Source organism: Drosophila ananassae, chromosome 2R (assembly GCF_017639315.1).
Source record: "Drosophila ananassae strain 14024-0371.13 chromosome 2R, ASM1763931v2, whole genome shotgun sequence".
NCBI classification, from domain to species: Eukaryota; Metazoa; Arthropoda; class Insecta; order Diptera; family Drosophilidae; genus Drosophila; species Drosophila ananassae.
Genome location: NC_057928.1, coordinates 16816237 through 16836365, shown reverse-complemented (window position 1 = coordinate 16836365; position 20129 = coordinate 16816237). Strand labels below are relative to the sequence as shown.

The window sequence follows — 20129 nt, the reverse complement described above, 5'->3', positions numbered from 1 at the left end:
CTGCCGATTTGAAATGCACAAACTATCTCAAAGTCTTTCGCAAATATGTGAGCACGAGGGTATGTAAGCTACAGGTACGTGCGGCGAGCTCAATGCGATTTGAGGCTCTGATATTTATGAGGGATCTCGCTCCACCCCAGACCGGAGTTATGTCATATCTTTTGAGGTAGGACCCCGGGCAGGTAAGAAGTGATTGATGGGTGATGGGTCTCTGCGGGCTGATTTGTGATGAGTTCTGATGAATTGTTTGCGGCTTCGCCTTGTTCCTTGCTCTATAGCTCAAAATTGAATTTATGAGCCAGGAGCCAACCATTCTAGCTCGAAATGCTTTTTGGGACCAAACCCAAAATCCAGCTGGAAGGAATCCATTTAAAATTCATCTAAACTCATTAAAAAAGTTTCCGTCGGTTGGCTGAAACTGTAAATTAATTTCAACTTGGCCCGAAGCAACCAGAAAAACAGAAACAAAACTTTAAATGCACTCAAATTCAATTGAAATAAAATGCAGCCTCATGGTCTGGCACTGCGTATACTTGATATCGCGTATACGCCGCATGGGGACCCCTGCCTCTGGCTCTATGTATATACATCTGCCATGGCTATAGCTACAGCAATGCAACTAGCGTCCTGTCAAAGCAACAAGCTCACAACAGACACAATGACTTGTCAGCAACAAAATGACTTTCACTTTTTCCTTTGGCCGGAGAAGGGTGGCTTAAAAAAATGCACAGCAACAAAAACTAGCCAACAAAATAAATGTCAATATTGTGTTGTTGGAAAAACTCGCATTTTTATCAAAGTGAGTTTTATTTGTTGAGTGACTTATTTGATAGGATTTGGGGACCTTACTTTTCTCCCTCAAAGTCCAATGTGTTGAAGAGGAAAACCCCAAAGGAATTCAACGAGGACAAAGTTTTCAACAGACATCCCTCGGAGGGGAATATCAGCAGGAAAGAAGGAAACTTCAGTCAAAAGGCATGACAGATGCCGCTACGGAGATAGCTCCTCCAGCCACAGCCCGTACGTGTCGGCGCTCCACCGAAAGATTCCGCACAGGTGAACCATGAAAATGCTGGCAATTGCACAGGTACATCGCTTATACAGTTGTTGTTGGTTTTTGGTTTGAAAAGTGGAGAAAACCAGGAGCCCGAGCCCGAGCCGGAGTTCCTCCCCATACCTGCTTCAGTGGCAGCTGTGAAAACGAAAAACGTTTCTCGGCCACTTTTCAATGCAATCGAGGGAGACTGGAATCTGGAATTCGGAATCCAGAGTCCGGAGTTCGGGGTCCGGGGTCTGGGCCATGGCAGAGATGCGTATAAATTATATTGCCCGGTTGCGATTTATTCCGTGCAATGAAAATCATCTGTACTGCAATTTATAGCTCTCTTTTACAGTTTTTGCCGAACTATGTGGTGTCGGCCGCTGGCTGCTGGGATTGCATTTAAATCAATGAAATTCGCATAAATTAATTAAGCCAGCCAGAGCCAGCCCGAGCGCAATCAAACGAAAAGAAAAGGAACATATATGTTGTATTTATAAATGTTTAACTTCCTATAGCTACAAATGAACCGCACAAAAACATTCACCTTTAATTAAACCGCAAACTGGTATTTAGTCAGCAATTTGCTATCAATTTTTCATAGTGTGTGCCTGTTTGTTTACGAACTAAAAAATTTATTCAGATTCAAAATCAGTTTCAAATACGTTGGCTGGCAACTTAATTATGCCAAGAACGGGTTAATTCCGGCCAGAAGACTTCTCATAATTGATTACGACATATGCTAGCCAGGAACTCCCACAACAGCATCGAATTTGAGTTGAAAATAGCAATAGTATATTCCGTAGAATGGCCAGAATTCCGGAATGATTAATGCCAGCAATTTGTCCACTTTTTAAGCCGCATGCCGAGCAACGAAAATCGCTAAGCCGATGTTTAGTTCATAATTTATTTGGCAGCTGTTTGCATTGAACTCGTCGCTCAAGAGGTTAAGTCCAAAGATGTTTTTGCCATTGACGGAGCCGTTCAACTTTTGCTTTTAACTCGAATTTTGAAAATTTCATTCAGTTTGATTGATGAATGGCCAGACGAGTGAAATATCTGGTATTTGAGTGGGTGCTGATCGACTGAAGAGATCTCAATTGATGGCCGTTGATGGGATTCTAATTACGTCCAAATTACATATCATATATCACATGATTGGTTCTTGGAAGTCCATAATTTATGCTAATTCCCGACTAGCACCGAAATAGCTCCGAACTAGCACCTCATAAATGTAAATTAAGTTCCCAAACAGCAAAAGAAAAACCCCCTCAATAAATAAACTCACGCCCATAACTCATTCATCAGTTCAGTATTTTGGATGGAGGGCACACACGTGTGTCTGTTTGAAGCCATTCCAAATTCTCATTGCGATTCCCATTCTATTTTTTTGTTTTAAAAAATCTGTGGGTCCAATACCCAAATTGCTGATGAGCTTATCTCTAACCTCCAACCGGCATACAAGGTTATGGAAAAGGGTCCAGATGCGCATTAATTCTAAAGCCAGACGCAGCTTTAAAAATATAATGGACAAAAAAAAAACTTTATAACTTTTTTGGGGTTTCATTTGCTCTGCTTGATTGATTCGCCCATGTCATTTCGGGTTTTTATTTTTGGTTTAGTTTTTATGACTTCACTTCCCCGGAACTTGTTGATAAGATCCAATTAAAAACACATTTTCGGCTGCAGAGGCTGTGAGAACCAAGTCTTTGAGGGTTTTGGGTTTAAACTTTAAAGTTATGGTACTACATTTTATACTTTAACTCTTCGAAATAATGAGAAGTTAAATTGTCTTTTAAAAAAACTGTAAAAAAGATGAGGTCATCGAGGAGGCTTAATCACACAGCATTTCTTTATAAACTAAAATATATTAAAAGGTAATAAATAAGTATCATAAAAACAAATGATGCGTTCTATATTTTATGTGAATTATTCATTTATCTCCCATCTAAATGATACCATACAATAAATCAAAATATCATTCAATTTCTGGATGCTGTAATAACCGAAAAACGCAATAAATTTCCGACACGCCCAAGTTCAAGATCAAGGCCTACCGTATCCCTCCCCATCACCTTCATCAGTCCGCCTGACATTTGAATGTCATATAGCCGGGGCCTCTGCCATCCCGCCATCCCACATCGCCTAACTGCATCCGAAGTGGGTCATAAATCAGTCAAACATCGCCCACTTGCAGGCGGCGATTTCCCCGCGGAGCCCAGTACCCAATCCGATACCCAATGCCCGGAGCCCCTGTGTGGGTGCCGTCTCTCGTTTTATTAGCCACTTAAACAAATGTCGGGTTGTAATAATGTTGACAACATCGTCTGTCTTGAAGGTCTCACATATCTGTCGGGAAAGCTCGCGTCATCGCGTCATCATCGTCGTCGTAGTCTGAAGTAAGCAATCCCGTCAGCAAGCCTGAAAATCGGAAAGCCAGCAAAGACAAGCAAACCAAAAGCAATATGTGAGACCACAATTACAGCCACTGAACCTTGCCGAGATCGGTAGCCCGGTTGGTAAGCAATCCAGCAATGAGTGCCAAGTCGTCACCGTTGTGGAATTCGCTGTAGGCCAAGTGATTGCTGTCGGCCAAGTGAAGTCGCCAGAGGCACAAGCCAACAATTACACAAGGGAAAATCTAAAAGAAAAACTAGGTTTTAAATTAATTTAAAATTATATTTATTATCAAAATTTTACATCAATCTTTTTGATAAATTTAAGCCACGATTTTTATTTCATTTCATTTTAAAAGAATTAGCACAAAAACTAATAAACTTTATTGATTTTTTCTTTGTTGACTTAATCATTTAATAAACTAATATTAAAACCATAAACTTTGAGCCAAGAATTAGTAGTTTTGTTAATTTCTCTCCGTGCCACACACTTCGAGCCAAGCCCCACAAAGCCGGCTTGTCTGGCGAAGCTGTCAAGCCAGTTGGCCGGCATGTGTTTACTTCTTTAACTCTTTGCGGCCGTAGCCCCTTCACCGCCTCCCTTTAATTTGTTTGTGTTCATGGCTATGAATTATTTTACACAAATTATATATGATTAGCCGTGTGCATACGTGTGCGTCCACGTCTTTTTGGCCAAATGAAAGGGGAGGCGATGAAATTAGCCGCACGCTCTAATGGCTCAATTAAAATGACACAATCAAGCCCGTCATTTCTGGAGAGAGTGCCAGCTCTCTGGAGCACGAACACCGGAACTGGTGTCCCCCAAAGCGCTGAAACCACCACTCAGTGATGGATCATTTAATTAATTTTAGTGGAATGTCAAAGGTGAAAGACATGTGATAGGCCATCTGGAGGCCGTTTAATTTATTTTATCTTATTAGATCTCCACTACTTTCACGCTGTCCCTACGTTTAAACATCGATTCAACTTTAAAAAGTTGGACAGGATTGTTTCTTGTTCACCAGCTTGGAATTATGCAATTTTGTTGACATTTCTAATAGTTTTTTAATTGTTTCTTCTTATTTATATAGAAATATTTTTCTATTTCCCCATTCTACGGAGTTACTAATAGACAGTTGGCAGAGAAGGCGATTATATGGCCCACAGCGAAGGCCAATTTTCATCCGATTCTTGAGCGGAATACCTTAAACGTTTTGTACATCAATTTCCCACCAATCTGCATCAAAATCTAAGAAGATAATTTTTTTGAGATTTTTTTTGAAATTTCATGGAGGATCCCCTTCCAAATTCTATAAAAAGGCTTGGAGCCACTATATGGCCCACAGCGAAGGCTATATCTTGACCACTTTTCATCCGATTCTTAAGCGGAATACCTTAAACGATTTGTAGATCGATTCTTCATAGTTCTGCATCCATATCTAAGAAGACAATTTTTTTGAGTTTTTTTTTTAAATTTCATGGAGGATCCCCTTCCAAATGTTATAAAAAGGCTTGGAGCAACTATATGGCCCACAGCGAAGGCTATATCTTGGCCAATTTCCTTCCGATTCTTGAGCGGAATACCTTAAACGGGTTGTAGATCGATTTCCCACCAATCTGCATCAAAATCTAAGATTATTTTTTTGAGATTTTTTTTTAAATTTCATGGAGGATCCCCTTCCAAATTCTATAAAAAGGCTTGGAGCCACTATATGGCCGACAGCGAAGGCTATATCTTGGCCAATTTTCATCTGATTCTTAAGCGGAATACCTTAAACGGTTTGTAGATCGATTTCCCACCAATCTGCATCAAAATCTAAAAAGATTATTTTTTTGAGATTTTTTTTTAAATTTCATGGAGGATCCCCTTCCAAATTCTATAAAAAGGCTTGGAGCAACTATATGGTCCACAGCGAAGGCTATATCTTGGCCAATTTTCATCCGATTCTTGAGCGGAATATCTTAAACGATCTGTACATCGATTTCCCATCAATCTGCATCAAAATCTAAGAAGATAATTTTTTTGAGATTTATTTTGATATTTCATGGAGGATTCCAAATTCTATAAAAAGGTCACAGCGAAGGCTATATCTTGGGCAATAATCATCCAACTCTTGAGCGGAATATCTTAAACGATTCGGGGTTGGATGCTCTTCCATTGTTTGTCACATTTTTAGAAGGCAATCCTTCAAAATTTTCGAGTTATGCTTGTGCCATGAACTCATCGCCATTTATATGCATCTACAATTACTCAGAAGGCTTTATATTTTCGTTTGGCTAAGAATAACATAGAACAGGGCCCTCTAAAACAGTTAGCGGATTAACCCGCGGCATTTCAAGTCATTTGTATGGCCAAAGTGGGTCACTGCAACCGGCACAGTGGCACACTCGCACACACACTAGCACTCTCTCTTTTTTTTCACACACTCTAGCCCCCGAGTGTGTCAACAAATTGAAAATAGAATGCAATAACAAGCATCAGTGGAAGTGGAAGTGGCAGTGGCAGTGGCAGCAACAGTGGCAGCTTCTGACCATGTTGTCCCCACTTGACAAGGTGGTTAAAGTTATGAAAGTGTTAATTGAAATACCACACAAAGCCCGGCCAAATGAGCCACAACGCTGGCCAAGAGTCAAGAGCCGAGTAGCCACTCATCAGTGACCAGTTTTGTGGCCAAAAAGTTGTTTATGAATGGCGGGCCAATAAATATTATGAATCTGTTCAAATATATATTCCGTTGGCTCAATTTGTCTTGGCCAGCATTGGAGGCGTTTTGTGGGCCCATCCATCAACGGGAAGCACTTGGTAGAGGCTTTTTCTGGGGAGTGGATCTTTTGATTTGCATAAAACAAACATTTGCTCACACAGAGCATACAATTATGATAAGCAGACGAGTTGAGGGATTAACGAATGTTCATTGTTAGTTTTCGTTTCGTTCCAGCCCGTTTACTCCGCTCGTGCGATGCAAAAAGTGGCCAACGGAGGAGCACGCAACAAGGAATCCATCTAAGCCCAGAGGAGGCACCGAGAAAAAAAGTAAGACAAGGGAACAAGAATCAGCAAACAGGCATCAAGGATGAGTGGCAGCCATAAAATGTGGTGCTGTCTAGTATTTATCTTAGTTTTAGGTGAGTGACTGCGCAAACACTTCGCGGGTTGATTTATGCAACATCCTATTGTTATCCTTGCCACAGTTGCACACACAATCTCCGCGGAATTGCATCTCAGCGGTGCCCGGGCCGGAGTTAGTTTCGAGGGACCTCAGCCCGCCCAGAGCCCGGATGCAGTGCCGCCGAGTGCCCGTCCCAAGCGCCGCATGTACGCTCTGTGTCCGCCGCAGTTCCAGCGCGTAGGCACCGATTGCTACTCCCTGGTACCGCAGCGCAGCAGCTGGCTGGAGGCGCACTTCTTCTGCAAGGACAAGAACGCGAATCTCACTGAGCCGACCAAGCATGCCGATCGCAAGCTGCGGCAGTTCCTCCAGAAGCACGATGGGCTAACCAGAGGTAGGTATCCCATTACATTCATAACTTACCTCCAATCTCATATAAACTTTAACCTTTAGACCGCGATCCCATTTGGTTGGGTGCCACCTACGATCACCACAACAGCAAATGGCAATGGAGCATGAGCGACCGCAACCTGTCCTTCGAAGCCTTCAACCAAAAGGATCCCATGTAAGTTGGACTCTATGTATTCTTTCCTGTGTTTCTTTATTTCCGTAAACTGACTTAACGCCTCAATCAATGCAACAATTCTAGCTATTCGCAACTTATCTTCAACAGCAACCCCCGGGAGAACAACTGTGCCGTCTACGATCCGAATCTCAGATACCGCTGGTCGGCACGACCCTGCTCGGATAAGCTGCGCTTCATCTGCCAGCACAAGATGCCCAAGGTGAGCGGCCCCAACCGGTACAAGATCTACAACCGCTGGAACGCAACCTATCCGAACGAGCAGGCCAACGAGGTCGTCCTGGAGATCCTTGAACCGCACGAAAACGATCGCCGGTAAGTGGAATCTAGGGGGTGGCGTCTCCTGGTGCAATGCTGGACTCCTTGGGGCTAGCATCCTCAGTCTCAGCCACATCTTTGTGCTCCTTGTTCTCACTCTTCTCGGACTCCTCTTCGTCCAAAAATTCATCCCATTTGGAGAGACGTTCTTGGGCCTCCGTGGCGGATTCATCGATTCTGTAGGACATGAAAGAGTTAGCTTTAATTTATCCTGATTTTTGGAGTAGTAACTTACTTGTATTTGGTTTTGCCATCCCAAGTCTCTGCGGTTAGCTTCCTTTGGCCAAAGAAGCGTCCCTGCATCATTTGTATGACCAGGTCGGCCTCCTCTGGACTGGCCATGTTTACTTGTGCCACGCCTTCAGGATGACGCTAGAGGAGACATTGGACATTGATTTATGAAATCAATTTAAAGAGGCCTAAAACTTAAACTTACATCATAGATGACCACTTTTCGGACCATCCCGCACTTGGCACACTCCTCCCGCAAGTTGTTTTGGTACTCCAAGATAAGTTCCACTTGTTTCTCAAAGAGTTCCGGGGTAAAGAGGTTCTTGAGGATGACAGTTTTCTCGTTCTTGGAACGCTCGCCGCGCATTTTGTCCGGACGCCAGTCGAATAATCTTAAAAATAATTGAATAATTATTTGAGGATGTCAGTTATCTCTTAAACCACTTACTTCTCCTTCATCTTCTGCAACTTTTCCTTATCCTTCTTCTTGCGCTTGGGCTTCAGAGCGGGATTGTACTCCCCACGCATCTGGAACTGTGCCCGTTGAACTCGTATCTTGTGGCCCCGATAGTTGTACTCGTCCAATATCTTCAAAGCCAGATTGACGCTCTCCACCTTAAAGATAGAACAACGATTTAAGAAAATAATATATTAAAATGTCCTTTTTTTTAACTAGATACCACCGCCGTGTCAAGGCCGAGGGCAGTAACGAGGAGATGATCATCCCCGGCCGCCGCCGCAACAACAACAACCGAAGGAACAACCGCAACCGCCCGGCTCTGCATCCCAACGACGTGAACTACGAACAGCCCGGACAGAAGCCCCGTAGGAAGCGCCCACGTATCTCCACTGTGGCGCCTTCGGTGTCACCATCTCCTCCTTCTAACCTCAGCAACGATGTGCTCAGCCCCTCGGCCACGCCTCAGCAGATGACCCAATACGACAGGAAGTTGCAACGCCAAAGGGAGCGGGAGAGACGCCGCCAACAGCGCAAGCTGGAGCGAAGGAGGCTGCGCCTGGAGGAGAAGCGGCGTCAGGAGCAGGAGCGAGAGAGGGCGTCCCATGATGCCCCTCACCCCAGGGGCGAGGTAGATGAACTGCGTCAGCGCTCTGCGGAGGAGACTGAGAAGCGACACCGGGAGGAAAAGGAAAAGAAGCAAAAGAAGGAGCAGGAGAGGCATGAGAAACTGAAGAAGGCAGAGCAGGAGAGAAATAGGCTGCAGGAGGAGGAGAAGCTGCGGAATGAGGAGCTGCAAGCCCAGAAGCTGCGAGAAGAACAGAAGAAGATACAAGAGTTCCAGGAGCAGCAATCCCGGGAGCTGAAGGCCAAGCACGAGCAGGAGCTGCAGGAGCGGGAATACCAGCAGCAGCAGCGCCAGCGGGAGATCGACCAACTGAAGCAGCGACAGGAGGAGGCCGAACGCCAAAAAGCCGCCGACGAGGAGGCGGAGAAGCAGCGCCAGGAGCACATCCAAAAGGTAAGACAACGCGAGGAGGAGGATCGCCGCCAGCGCGAGGAGGAACGCCGCAAGCAGCGTGAGCAGCAGGAGGAGCAGGACCGCCTGAATGCCGAGAAGCGACGCGAGGAGGAGCAGCGCCTGCAGAAGGAGTACCAGGAGCGTTTGGAGCAGGCCAAGACGGACAGAGAACGCCAGTTGGCGGAGGCAAGAGAGGCCAAGCGCCGCGAAGATCTAGAGCTGCAGGAGCAGATTAAGAAGCAGGAGCAGGAGCGTCAAGAGCAAGTTCGCCGCAAGCTGGAGGAGGAGGAGAAGCGCCGCGAGCTGGAGCAGCTGGAGGAGACCAAGCGCTTCGAGGAGCAGGAGCTGAAGCGGTTGCACGAGGAAAACGCCCGGCGGGAGGAGCAGCAGCGTCAGCGGCAGCGGGAGATCGAGGAGCGTGAGGCCGTCGAGAAGAATTTGGCGGCCGAGGAGGAGCGCCTGCGCCAAGAGGTCCTCGAGGAAGAACGGGCGCTGCAGCAGCGCCAGGAGGAGGCAATCCGTAAGACGGAGGAGGCTCGCAAGGCCAAGGAGGATCAGGAGCGGGCTGCCGAGGAGGCCAAGGCCGAGGAGCAGAAGCGCCGGGTGGAGAAGGCCAAGCAGCTGGCCGACCAGGAGAAGGCGGCCCAGCAGGAGGAGAAGAAGCGCCTCTACGCCAACCGAATCGCGGCCCTGAGTCCCGAGGATCAGAAGAAGTTCTTCGAGATGCGGAAGCGGCGCAAGCAGCTCAAGGAGCAGATGCAGCGCGAGAACAACGAGAAGAAGCTCAAGCGGATACAGCACGCCATTCGGCTGAGCGAGGCCGAGTAGGTGGCTGCATCGCCCCACCGCTTCCACTAGCCCCCGGGCCAGTAGTTGTCCCTCTCCACACACACACACCAACCAATACCAACCGAGACATATCGAACGAATTGGTTCCGCATACGCACCGTTGCCCAGTCGATCCTTTTTCGATGGCTTTGTTTTAGACCGACAGGAAATACACACAAAAGTATTATTTTAGCAGGAGAGATGTAGGATGAGGAGAATAAGAACATAAGAGAAGGTATCCTTACAAGCGGATTCGAAACAAGGACATTTTCGGTTAAGTGGGAATCAAATTTCAATTGCATTTGTCGGCGGAGAATCTTTGAGAGCCCGAGAGAGGGAAAACTTATCTCCAAGCACTTGGCTAGCTCGATTAATACTGTACAGAAAATACTATATATATAGGTTAAGGATATAAACACACACGTCACACACGCCACACACCCAACAACCAACAAACAACAACCAACACACCGCAATCAGTCACGCATGTTTCCTTAATAAGCCAACTAGATGTTGGCCATCAATTTTAGAGCCAATAAACTCCACACACGCGAATCACCGGAATTTTAAACTCGAGCACAATGGCCACCACATATTATATATAGAGAGATACGAACCAGGCGGTTAAGATTAAACGGAAAACTCCTCCAGGACAGAATCCAACTCCAAACTGCTCCCCCCACTCGTTTGCCCAGAATTGGCCACGGCGAAGCAATAAGTTTTGGACAGTGTCGGGTCAGCCGACTTAAGGCCATTTACTAAATCGTTTAGGTTACAAACTACTAATTTACACTATGTATGTAATAACTAAAGTATGTTTAAATGTAAATTTTTATGTATTTTTTAATACCTCAACGCGTAAAGTAAAAAAATCATATAGCTCCCTGAGGCAAAAGCTACTTTCTGGGCTTCGTTGTAGTTCGTTTTAAATGAGAAACTGAAGGCAGGAAAGGATGCTAATGCGAATGAGAATGAGAATGAAATCGAAAGAAAAGCAATTTTATAGCCAAGTAAATGCATTTTAATAGTAAACTAACCAATTTTAAATATTATTATTATACTCCTACTCACAGAGGGAAGTGAAAGTGAAAAGCGAATAAACGTATATAGTCAGTGAGCAAAGAATCGGACGAGATGATAGGGCAGGCTAAACACACAAAACATATGATAAAATTACCATATAATATTTATGCAAGATTAAATCTAGTTAAGCATCAATCGATAAACTGAACTAAAGAATAAAGTTTGAATAAACACAAAACGAAACAAACGAAAGAGAAGTTTTTATTTAACACTCACCTTGATATAATCGCAGAGGCCATCGCCCTTGATCTGGCCATCTTTCTCGGCGTAGAGCTTCAGCTTGAACTTCTGGGTCTGCGGATCCCTCATCACCATGCCGCACTTTCCCATCAGCTCGGCGAACTCATCTATGGTGATGTCCAGTGGCAGATTTGAGACGTAAACCTTGGTGTTCTGGGTGGGATCCATTTCGAACCACTCTACAAATAGAAAAATACTTCAGTTATAGATACTCCTATTTTTTAGAAGATAAACTCACTTGGTGGCTCCTGAGCCTTTCTCTTCCCTGTTGGTGCCACTGCTATGGACTCCGCGCTTCCCTTAGCCATGGCTGCCTCCGCCTCGGCCGTCATCCTCTTGAGCTCCTCCTCCTTCCTCTTCGCTTCAGCAGCCTCCTTTTCAGCCTTCTCCTTCTCGCCGGCCGACGTGTTGTCGATGAACCCGTAGTTCATCTGGTAACGAGCCATAAAGTCATCATCAATTTTGGGAAACCAGGCGCCCTTGGCGGTGTCCCAGAAGAACACCGATCCATCCTTGTCCGTGTAGGTGCGTTCGCCCTGCTCATCCAAGCCGTAGACCACATCCTGGCCGGGTTTCTGCTGCTTGGGCAGCCACTTTTGTTGCTTCTCGTCCCACTTATAGTGCTCCGTTTCCGTTTCCTGAGTTTTGGGCAGCCATTGCTCGGTCTTGGGACACCACTTGTAGTGCTCGTTCTCGTAGAGATCTCCCGCCTTGGCTGCCTCATCGGGGGAAAGGGGTATCCAATTGTTCTCAGTGTTGCACCACTTGTACTTCTGCTTGGTGCTGGGATCCGTGTATATGGCACCACCATCCGCGGCATACGTCATGTGCTCCTCATAGGCAGCAAAGTCCTGCGACGGGGCTTCAGCTTTTTTCCCTTCCTCCTTCGCGAGTTGGGCTCCAGTTTCTGCAGCGTCCTTGGGGGTTTCATCTTTAACTTCCGATGTTGCAGGTGAGGCGGAAACCGTGTCTTGACCTTTTGACTCTACTCCCTCTGTGGAATCGGATGTCTCCTCCTTCTCTGCCGCTCCACTTTCCCTCATTTCGGCATCGGGTTCTGTAATTAAAGCAACCCGAGAAGTAGACTACATTTAGTTCCTTCCTTTGTGGCGTGTGGGCGTGACAATCGGCTAATTCCCAGCTAATTTCATATTTTTCTTTCCCCCGGACAGTTGAGCAGCCGGACAGCAAATAATCACGGTCTCCCGGTCCCGGTCCCGGTCCCGGCACCGGCCCCGGTGAAGCAACAAAACTAAATTGCAGGAACGTGCCCATATCGCTTGACATTGAAGAAAGCGAATATAAAGAATATAAAGGTGAGGAACGAGCCATCGGATGGAAGGAGAGGTGGAGAGCGTTCTCGCATTCCGAGAAGCCCGCAGGAAAATAACAAGTTTTCCTTTTTGCACCTCTCGCCCGGCCAGGCAAACAATTCACACAATGATTGCCATTTTGCCCCATAAGTGTATGTGTGTGTGTGTGGGTGAGTGAGTGGGCAAGTGGCAAGCTATGGGGCAGGTAATAAAATGAAATGAAAAGAAAAGCGCACGCCACTTTCTGGGCGGTCCAAGAAAAGACCAACACAAATCCCCAGAAAACACACACAAAAGGAATACTGAAGGTCAACTAATTTCGTTTATTTGGGGAGCAGTGGTGGCCAAGGAACTCCCAGTTCTTCCCTCCTCCTCCAACCTATGCCTTGTCCTTCGAATCGATTGCTTTGAACTGGCCCCTGGTAGCAGGTTCAATCAACCTTTGGCTTGGTTACTAATTCCCGACTTGACTCGAGAGCCAAATAGATTTGTCAACCTATTGACACATCGCTTGAGAGTTCCGGCAGCTGACCCGACCCGGGCCGGGTCTGCCTTTTGTTTGCCTTTTGCGTCATCCGGGTTGTCCGGTTGTCCGGGTTGCCCGGGAACATCTTGACCCAATCGAAAAGGGTTCAATGGACTCCGTAGTCCGGAGTCCGAACTGTAGCTAATTGTCACAAGCGAGTACCGCACCGCACTGGTTAAGGCCACTAAAAATAGGCACCACAAAAACCACAAGGGTTCAACGCTCACTGGTGGGCAGCATTTGCATGCAAAAGATTCGCCCTCCGCCAAGTCATAGCCAGGATGAAGGATGAGGGAATTCCCCATGGCAAACTGGCACACATGCAACAGCAACCCGCCCCCACAATAGGGGCGATCTAAAAGGAGCACGGGCAATTGCACTCTGCAGGCCAAACAACTTTGTTAGGCGATTCATAAATTACACAGACATTCGAGTGGAGTCGGTGCATATTCTCCGAAGTAGAACTCCGAAGCCCGGCACATGCCCCGGTGAATAGGGCAAAGTTCTGGCATATAATATGCAGGAGTCAGACTTCAGAATCGGGGCTAAACAATACAATACATAATGTAATAAGAAGCCAAACATGAGTAGAAACAAGAGCTATCCAAGAGATAGCTTTAAAACACTTTTCTTTAAATATTTAAAATAGTTAAAGAAAGAATTCTATGGACTACCTGGCACTGCCACGTAATTACCACTCGTCTGAGAACGCACTTATTGCACAAGAAAGCAATATCGGGAAACAAATGTAACCTCTTCTGATGCCAATTGAAATCAATTAATTGACGCAAATTGTCTGCGAAAGTCTGCAAATGTGGGACGTTTGTCTGCTGATTTCCAGGCTGGATGGCCCTGGTTGGCCCTGTTTTATGGCCACGTTTTGGAGGCCATAAAAGCCGTTAGCTAATTTCGGCTAAGCTCCAAATGCCCCAAAACGAATTAATTAACTTTTTGCAGAAATGTGACAAATTCGCGGGACATTCTATGTCCTATGCAAATGTCAACAGGTCGGGGGAAAGGGAAAGGGATAAGGACGACTGGACTTGAGGGGTACAACGGATTACGGGGCGTATGCGCAATGAAAGGGAAAAGCAACGCCCCACTTGCCATATATAATAATGTTATTTTTAACATAGTTCGTATTCCGTATTCCGAGAGATTGGCAAACATTACTCACAAAATGCCAAAAATACCAGAGAGTGAGAAAGCCAAACTCAGACCCAATCCCAGGCAAGAAAACCCGAATTCCCTCACTTACATACATACTCACACGGAATAACTTAACTCGGAATAACGTACGGAGTAGGGTGACTCACAAACCGTAGCATACTTATAAGGGCCAGCACAAATAGCCCAATATTGATGGCCCATTGTGGGAGGGTAGGCGCCGGACGGGGGTATATAACTGTGTATGTGTGGCTAGAAATGGTAGAAAGGCTAGAAAGGCTAGTGGCTAGCCTGCTAGCCCTAGTCCTCGCTGACCAGTACGCGCTGAATCGTTCAACTGACCAGTCCGACCTCCGTCCGGGAAAAGCCAGCCGCCACCTGGCAACTGGAGCACGCAACTTCAAATGGCTTTGTTGTGTAGTGGCTAGCCACTAGTGTATGTGCGCCCAGGGGTATCATATAAACAATTGAAATGCAGCCGGCGGAAAAATATGCAAGACTCACTAATACAAAAATCAATAAAATAATATAAGAAATACTAACCAGACCAGACCAGACAAGCAATCGTAAAGAAAGTAAATAATATATATAGAGACAATGGATATCCCCAGCAGCGGAGCTATATTCACCCTGGGGAAGTCCCACCTGGCGGAGAATACGCAGAGCTACTTCTACATCAAGAACGATCCTGTGAAGCGACTGATTTCCGGTCCCCACCAGAGCGCTGTCATTTGCGGTAACTACTGACTGACCCCGATCCTTGCTCCCGTCCACTTAAAGACAGACAGACCCGGACCAGCGGCCTATCCTACTAACCGGTTCAACACTCCTGGTCAAGCTGCATTGCATGTGTCCTGCAATTTTCTTTAAATAATCATGAGCCTTGCCGCCACCCACACACGGGGCACTTTCACTTTCCTGTTGGCCCAGTCGCTGGGCTATTCGGTGTTTGTGGTTTCGTGGGAGCACTGAATTACTAAATTACAACCGCAGGGCGGCTGGCTGGCAGCCGGCTTTTGGCAAGCCGGACAAATTGGTAACTCGAGGATTAGCCCGTATTGCAGGGACATTCTAAATATTTCATTCAGGCACTCCGCACCATTGCCGACCAATTGAATAGCTGTCCGGCGGGGTTGTGTCCTTTTTCGTTTAACATCTAACCCGTATTACATAAGCCTTCAATCCACCAGAATCCACTCACTGACCGACCAAGACCAAGCACTCCAAATCACGGCAACTTCGACGCGGACAACTAATGGGGTCAGACGCGGTGTAAAAATACCTGAAATATGGAGCAAACTCACGAAGTGAGTCCCCGAAAAACCGAACTCGATTCGTAATTGAGGCGTTAACTTATGCGGGGGAGCAGTTAAACAGTTGAATCGGCCCACACACACTCCTCGCACAGTCCTCACACTCTAGCTCTCAATCAATAAAAGTCAAGAAAAGGGAACAACACACACCCATTCCCGGCACCAGCCCACTCTTTGGGCCAAAACAACAAACAGCATAAACAAAAGCCAAGGCACAGGCAGCAAGTTAAAGCCGAAATGTCAAACCGCTCTTATCAATTACAGAATCTGGCCGACTATTTGTTTGGGGCGAGAACCACTACGGCCAGCTTGGGATTGGCGGCCATGGAGGTGCCTCCACCGGCAAGAAGGGTGGGAACAATAACAACAACAACAACGGAAGCGGAAGCAATGGGGATATTGTCACCAAACCCACCTGTGTGAAGGCCTTGAAAACCCTGGGATTAAAGATCTGCGACACCGCCTTCGGCAACAATTGGGCCGTGATGCTGACACGTGAGTGAATCGCCCAGAAGCCAAAAAAACAAAAACAGGACAAGTTGAAAACTTTGCACAATATGTCACTCAAGGAATTGGGCTAATAGAAGCTCAGAGTTTATGGCAAAGTTTGCTCAATTTAGTAATTGTATTACTGCCTTTTAGTTGATTTTCAGGGTATTTTTTTATTCTTTATTCTCTCAAGCACATTTATTTCTTTTTTATTTAGTTGGTGGTTATTTAAAATTATTATTTATTTAAAAAAAAATAACAAAAGTTATCTCTCTAGGGGGGGAACTATTATTTAGGTTTTAACTACATATATCTTTCAGGACGTTTATAATTTCAATTAATGTTGATTGGAGAGAGATATTCATAGAGCCTTCTTTTACGTCATATAGAGTGGAGATTCTTTAAATATATGAAGAATTTTGATTTCTTTATTGCATCGTCCATTATAGGGAGGTTGTCCTTTCTTGAAGATGAATTCTTGAAGGCTAAGTCTTGTTTTCTATTAATGTAATCTTGAGAGGTAATAATAAAATATAAATTTTAAGTGAGATCTTATTTATTATTCTCTTTAGTAAATAATTTTATAAATGTCACCAAATAACACAGTTTAAGTTTTATTTTAAATATAAATAGTTAAAGTGATAAAGATTAAATCTAGTCTATCTTAAGCCTAATAAAAATAATATCTCAACTGTTTTCCCACCACAGATTCCAATGAAATATTCTTCACGGGTCGGAATATCTTTCCGGAGGACACCCATGTGGCCCAGCACTTCATCACCGTCCAGGTGGACCAGCAGCCGTGCAACATCATCCGGAAACCCTTTCGGCTGGAGGAATTCGACGACTACCTCTCGAAGAGCGAGGAAACGGACAACTTCATGGCCATTCAAGCGGGCAACGAGCACTTTGCCGTGTTGACCAGTAAGTGGATATCTTAAGATAGTTATTAAGACATACTAGACACTAAATTAATCTAAACTATAATACTAAAGGCACTGGCAGGCTCATCGGCTGTGGGTCGAATGCCCAAATGCAGCTGGGAGAGCTGGAGGTGGACTACGATGGCCATCCCGTGGAGATCACCCTGGACGCCCCAGTGCAGCAGTTCGCCTGCGGACCCGAATCCACTCTGGTGCTGACGGCCAGCGGGAATCTGTTTCTGACTGGCCACCTCAATGAGTTCGTTTTTCCACGCTTCACCGAGCTGCAGAAGAATCTGCCGCCCACGGAGCAGATCATCTTCATGCACATATCGAAGACCAGCGAAGTGTATATCGTCACCAATGCGGGAAGCATCTATCGGAGCTTCGAGTCCGTGCGGAACAAGAGCCTGGTCTTCCAGCGCTTCTACGACTACGACAGTGAGGAGAACGGTCCCATCTGGAAGCTGCTGAAGGGATTCTCCTTCTACGCCGTGCTGAGCAAGGCCAACAAGTTCTTCACGACCTTCTCGGAGAGCGGCCACCATCTGAAGACCTTCCGCGAGATCTCCAAGTTCAAGAATCTGCGTCTGCTGGACATCGCCGTCGGCGACCAGCACATTCTGGTGCAGGGCATCCCACGTTCCTCGATGTCGTCCGCCTCGGTGGGTGGTTCAGCCGAGCCCCATCGTTATATGAGCAAGAGCTTCGTGCTGCAGCCTCCGGATACGAATGGAAACGTCGAGGAGGGCAGGACTCACAGCGCCAGAAGCCTGACCAAACAGAAAAGTGTGGAGGAGCAGGAGGACACACCTCTGGCAGCCACTGTGGGCGGCTTGGCGGTAGCAGCGAGTGCAGGAACAGCGGCTGCCATGGAGGCAGTGAAGCATTTAACCAAACAGGAGGAAAAGGCCCAGGAGCCGGAGGATGAGAAGCCAGAAGAGGAGGAGAAAGCCATACCAAAGGACATGGATGCAAATGGTAATGATGCCTTGAAGGTCAATGGCATGGATCATGACAAACCCAAGCCAGCGAGCCCTTCCAAAGATGTGGCCTCTCAACCAAAAGAATCTCCCAAAGTTGAAAATCCCGAGCCCCAGCCAGAAGCTCCCAAAGAGCAGCCTGTGGAGGAAAACATGAAGATCGAACCATCAGCTCCAATGGAATCTCCCATCAAGCCAATGGAAGGCAAGGAATATGAAGTGGAAGCCCAGGAATCAGCAATGGAAGCAATGGAATTAACAGGAGCAAGCAAAGAATCTCCAGCGAAGCCCTTGGAACTGAACCAGAAGATGCCCACTCCACCATCACATACACCTACGCCTCCGAAGTCAGCAACTGCTTCGATGGGCTCCCACGACTCCTTACATACTATTCAGCCAGCCCATCCTCCGGAGGATAAGCATCTGCGTCCACGCACTCCCTATCCCGAGAGCAGCGACTCCAGCACCCCACAAACGATCAAGAAGACACCAATCCGGAATTTCTCCTACGAGGCAGCCATGAACCATGACCACCTGGAGCGCACCTCGCCAGAGCTGGTAGACAGTCTGGAAACAGTGGAGGAGGTTCCAGCTGCAATCATTGCCGTCAACACGCCCACTCCGCCCACCGAGGAGGACGAGCAGTTGGCCGTGGAGATAACTACCAAGAACGATTCGAAGGACAGCAGCAAGGTGATAAACGAGATACGTTTCATCAACAACGGAGTGGATGTCACGGCAAATGTGGAGGAGCAAATGGCGGATACCCCATTGGAGAGCTCGGTAGAAGACCTGGAGTCCGATGGGGAGCAGATTCTGCAGCAGGTGGAGGAGCATGTGGACAAGATGGTCACCAAAACCGAAGAAGCGGCAGCAAAGGTGACTGAAGAAGTTAAAGATTCCATGGATTCCACCCGGAATTCCATTCAGACAGCGGTGCGGAAGGCAGCGAACGGTGCCCGGGATGCTGTGGAAGCTGCAGGCGAGCGAATGGCCACTGGTGCTCGTGGAGCAGTCGATGCCGTGGGTGATGCCATGGGAGCAGCTGGAAAAAGCGCCCAACGAATGGCTAACGATGCCATCCACGCTGTGGGACAGGCTGGTAGCAATGCGGCGAAAGCCGCCTCGGACACAAAGGATTCCATGGGCAGGGCCATGGACTCGGTGACCAATAAGATCTCCAGCGAGGTTCAGGGCGCCAAGGAGAACATCTCTTCCTTGTTTCAGATCAAAGCTGCTAGGGAATCAGATCCTCAAACCACTCCGGTCTCCACGCCCGACATGTCCTCCAAGGAGGGCGCTCCAAAGACGAACACCACTATGGGATCCGGGGAGGAGGACGAGAGGACAACAGCGTCGGTGAATTCAAACCACAATTCGGCGGGCAACGGCCTCAACAACATCTTCGAGCCGAGCAACCACTTCGATCCCTACGAGGAGGATCCCCTGGATGCGGTGGTGGAGCGCAGCAAGAAGGCCATGCAGGATGATCTGCGAGCCATGGAACTCCGTGGCACGTCCCACGTGCAAGCGGTGGCCCAAGAAAAGGAGCAGGAGGCGAAGGGATTCATGCAGAACGTCCTTGACAGGCTCAATTGCCGGAACGAAAGGGCGGTGAAGATAGAAGGTAAAATATGTTTATTCTTAGTGAAATTATAATGCCCACTCACCAAATTTTTCCATAAACAGATGAAATGCGCCCACCGGCTCCGCACCACAACAAAAACAAAGTCAACAGCGAGCTGAGTTTAACCAATGGAAACGGGAATGCACAGGGCGACCAGGCAACGTCGCGGGTGTGCACTATTTTATAAAACTCGCACTAACGGCGCACTTTTCTAAGCAATTGCATTTGGTCTTAAAGTACAATTAAATAAAAATAAAGCAAACAAATTGCATTTTCGCCTGCCGACAAAACAATACTTTGGGCAGTGTTGCCAGACTGGTAGACTTCCACTTGTTTATCGCGGACTATTTCTTCTGCCTATAAATCTGGGTCATACAAATTGTCTTCAAAGTCAATTTATACATATATTGAGAGCCATTTAATAATAATAGCTGTTTTAACCAATAAATCTTACAAGAATTTTAAGCCATCTGGCAACTGAA

The 20129-nt window shown here is 46.6% G+C and overlaps 3 protein-coding genes across 7 annotated transcripts in view; 2 read left to right on the top strand and 1 right to left on the bottom strand.

Annotated features, from left to right (window-relative positions):
* LOC6493154 (trichohyalin) overlaps positions 1–11253 on the top strand; it is a 42944-nt gene extending 31691 nt beyond the window's left edge. For 2 of the 5 annotated variants that reach the window (XM_014908755.3, XM_014908756.3), the window contains 5 exons: positions 6375–6561; positions 6628–6939; positions 6999–7110; positions 7195–7443; positions 8354–11253. In XM_014908755.3, coding sequence (XP_014764241.1) covers positions 6510–6561; positions 6628–6939; positions 6999–7110; positions 7195–7443; positions 8354–9983 — 2355 coding nt within the window. In that variant the 5' untranslated portion in view covers positions 6375–6509 and the 3' untranslated portion in view covers positions 9984–11253. Of the gene's footprint in view, positions 1–6357; positions 6562–6627; positions 6940–6998; positions 7111–7194; positions 7444–8353 lie in introns of all 5 variants that reach the window. The other 3 variants (XM_014908757.3, XM_014908754.3, XM_001957125.4) reach the window with 2 other exon arrangements.
* LOC6506826 (HIV Tat-specific factor 1) lies at positions 7128–19830 on the bottom strand. The gene is made up of 7 exons (XM_001957126.4): positions 19691–19830; positions 11545–12363; positions 11283–11485; positions 8126–8292; positions 7883–8069; positions 7682–7818; positions 7128–7623 (listed from the first exon to the last, which is right to left on the bottom strand). The coding sequence occupies exons 1-7, from the start codon at positions 19701–19703 to the stop codon at positions 7455–7457; spliced, it is 1695 nt and encodes a 564-aa protein (XP_001957162.3). The 5' UTR covers positions 19704–19830; the 3' UTR covers positions 7128–7454.
* LOC6493155 lies at positions 14583–19847 on the top strand. Its single transcript, XM_001957127.4, has 5 exons — positions 14583–15048; positions 15890–16120; positions 16823–17038; positions 17110–19647; positions 19710–19847. Exons 1-5 carry the CDS (start codon positions 14910–14912, stop codon positions 19832–19834), a joined length of 3249 nt encoding a protein of 1082 aa, XP_001957163.1. The 5' UTR covers positions 14583–14909; the 3' UTR covers positions 19835–19847.
* Positions 19848–20129: the final 282 nt, after the last annotated feature.

What these genes read in the sequence shown, in the direction of transcription:
- LOC6506826 (XM_001957126.4), bottom strand. An exon ending in TTGCAGAAGATGAAGGAGAA is followed by an intron (nt 8,070 to 8,125) that starts GTAAGTGGTTTA and finishes ATTATTTTTAAG; the next exon opens with ATTATTCGACTGGCGTCCGG. An exon ending in GAAAAGTGGTCATCTATGAT is followed by an intron (nt 7,819 to 7,882) that starts GTAAGTTTAAGT and finishes TGTCTCCTCTAG; the next exon opens with CGTCATCCTGAAGGCGTGGC.
- LOC6493155 (XM_001957127.4), top strand. Translation starts at nt 14,910, where the DNA reads ATGGATATCCCCAGCAGCGGAGCTATATTCACCCTGGGGAAGTCCCAC. An exon ending in TTGGGCCGTGATGCTGACAC is followed by an intron (nt 16,121 to 16,822) that starts GTGAGTGAATCG and finishes TTCCCACCACAG; the next exon opens with ATTCCAATGAAATATTCTTC. An exon ending in AAGGGCGGTGAAGATAGAAG is followed by an intron (nt 19,648 to 19,709) that starts GTAAAATATGTT and finishes TTCCATAAACAG; the next exon opens with ATGAAATGCGCCCACCGGCT.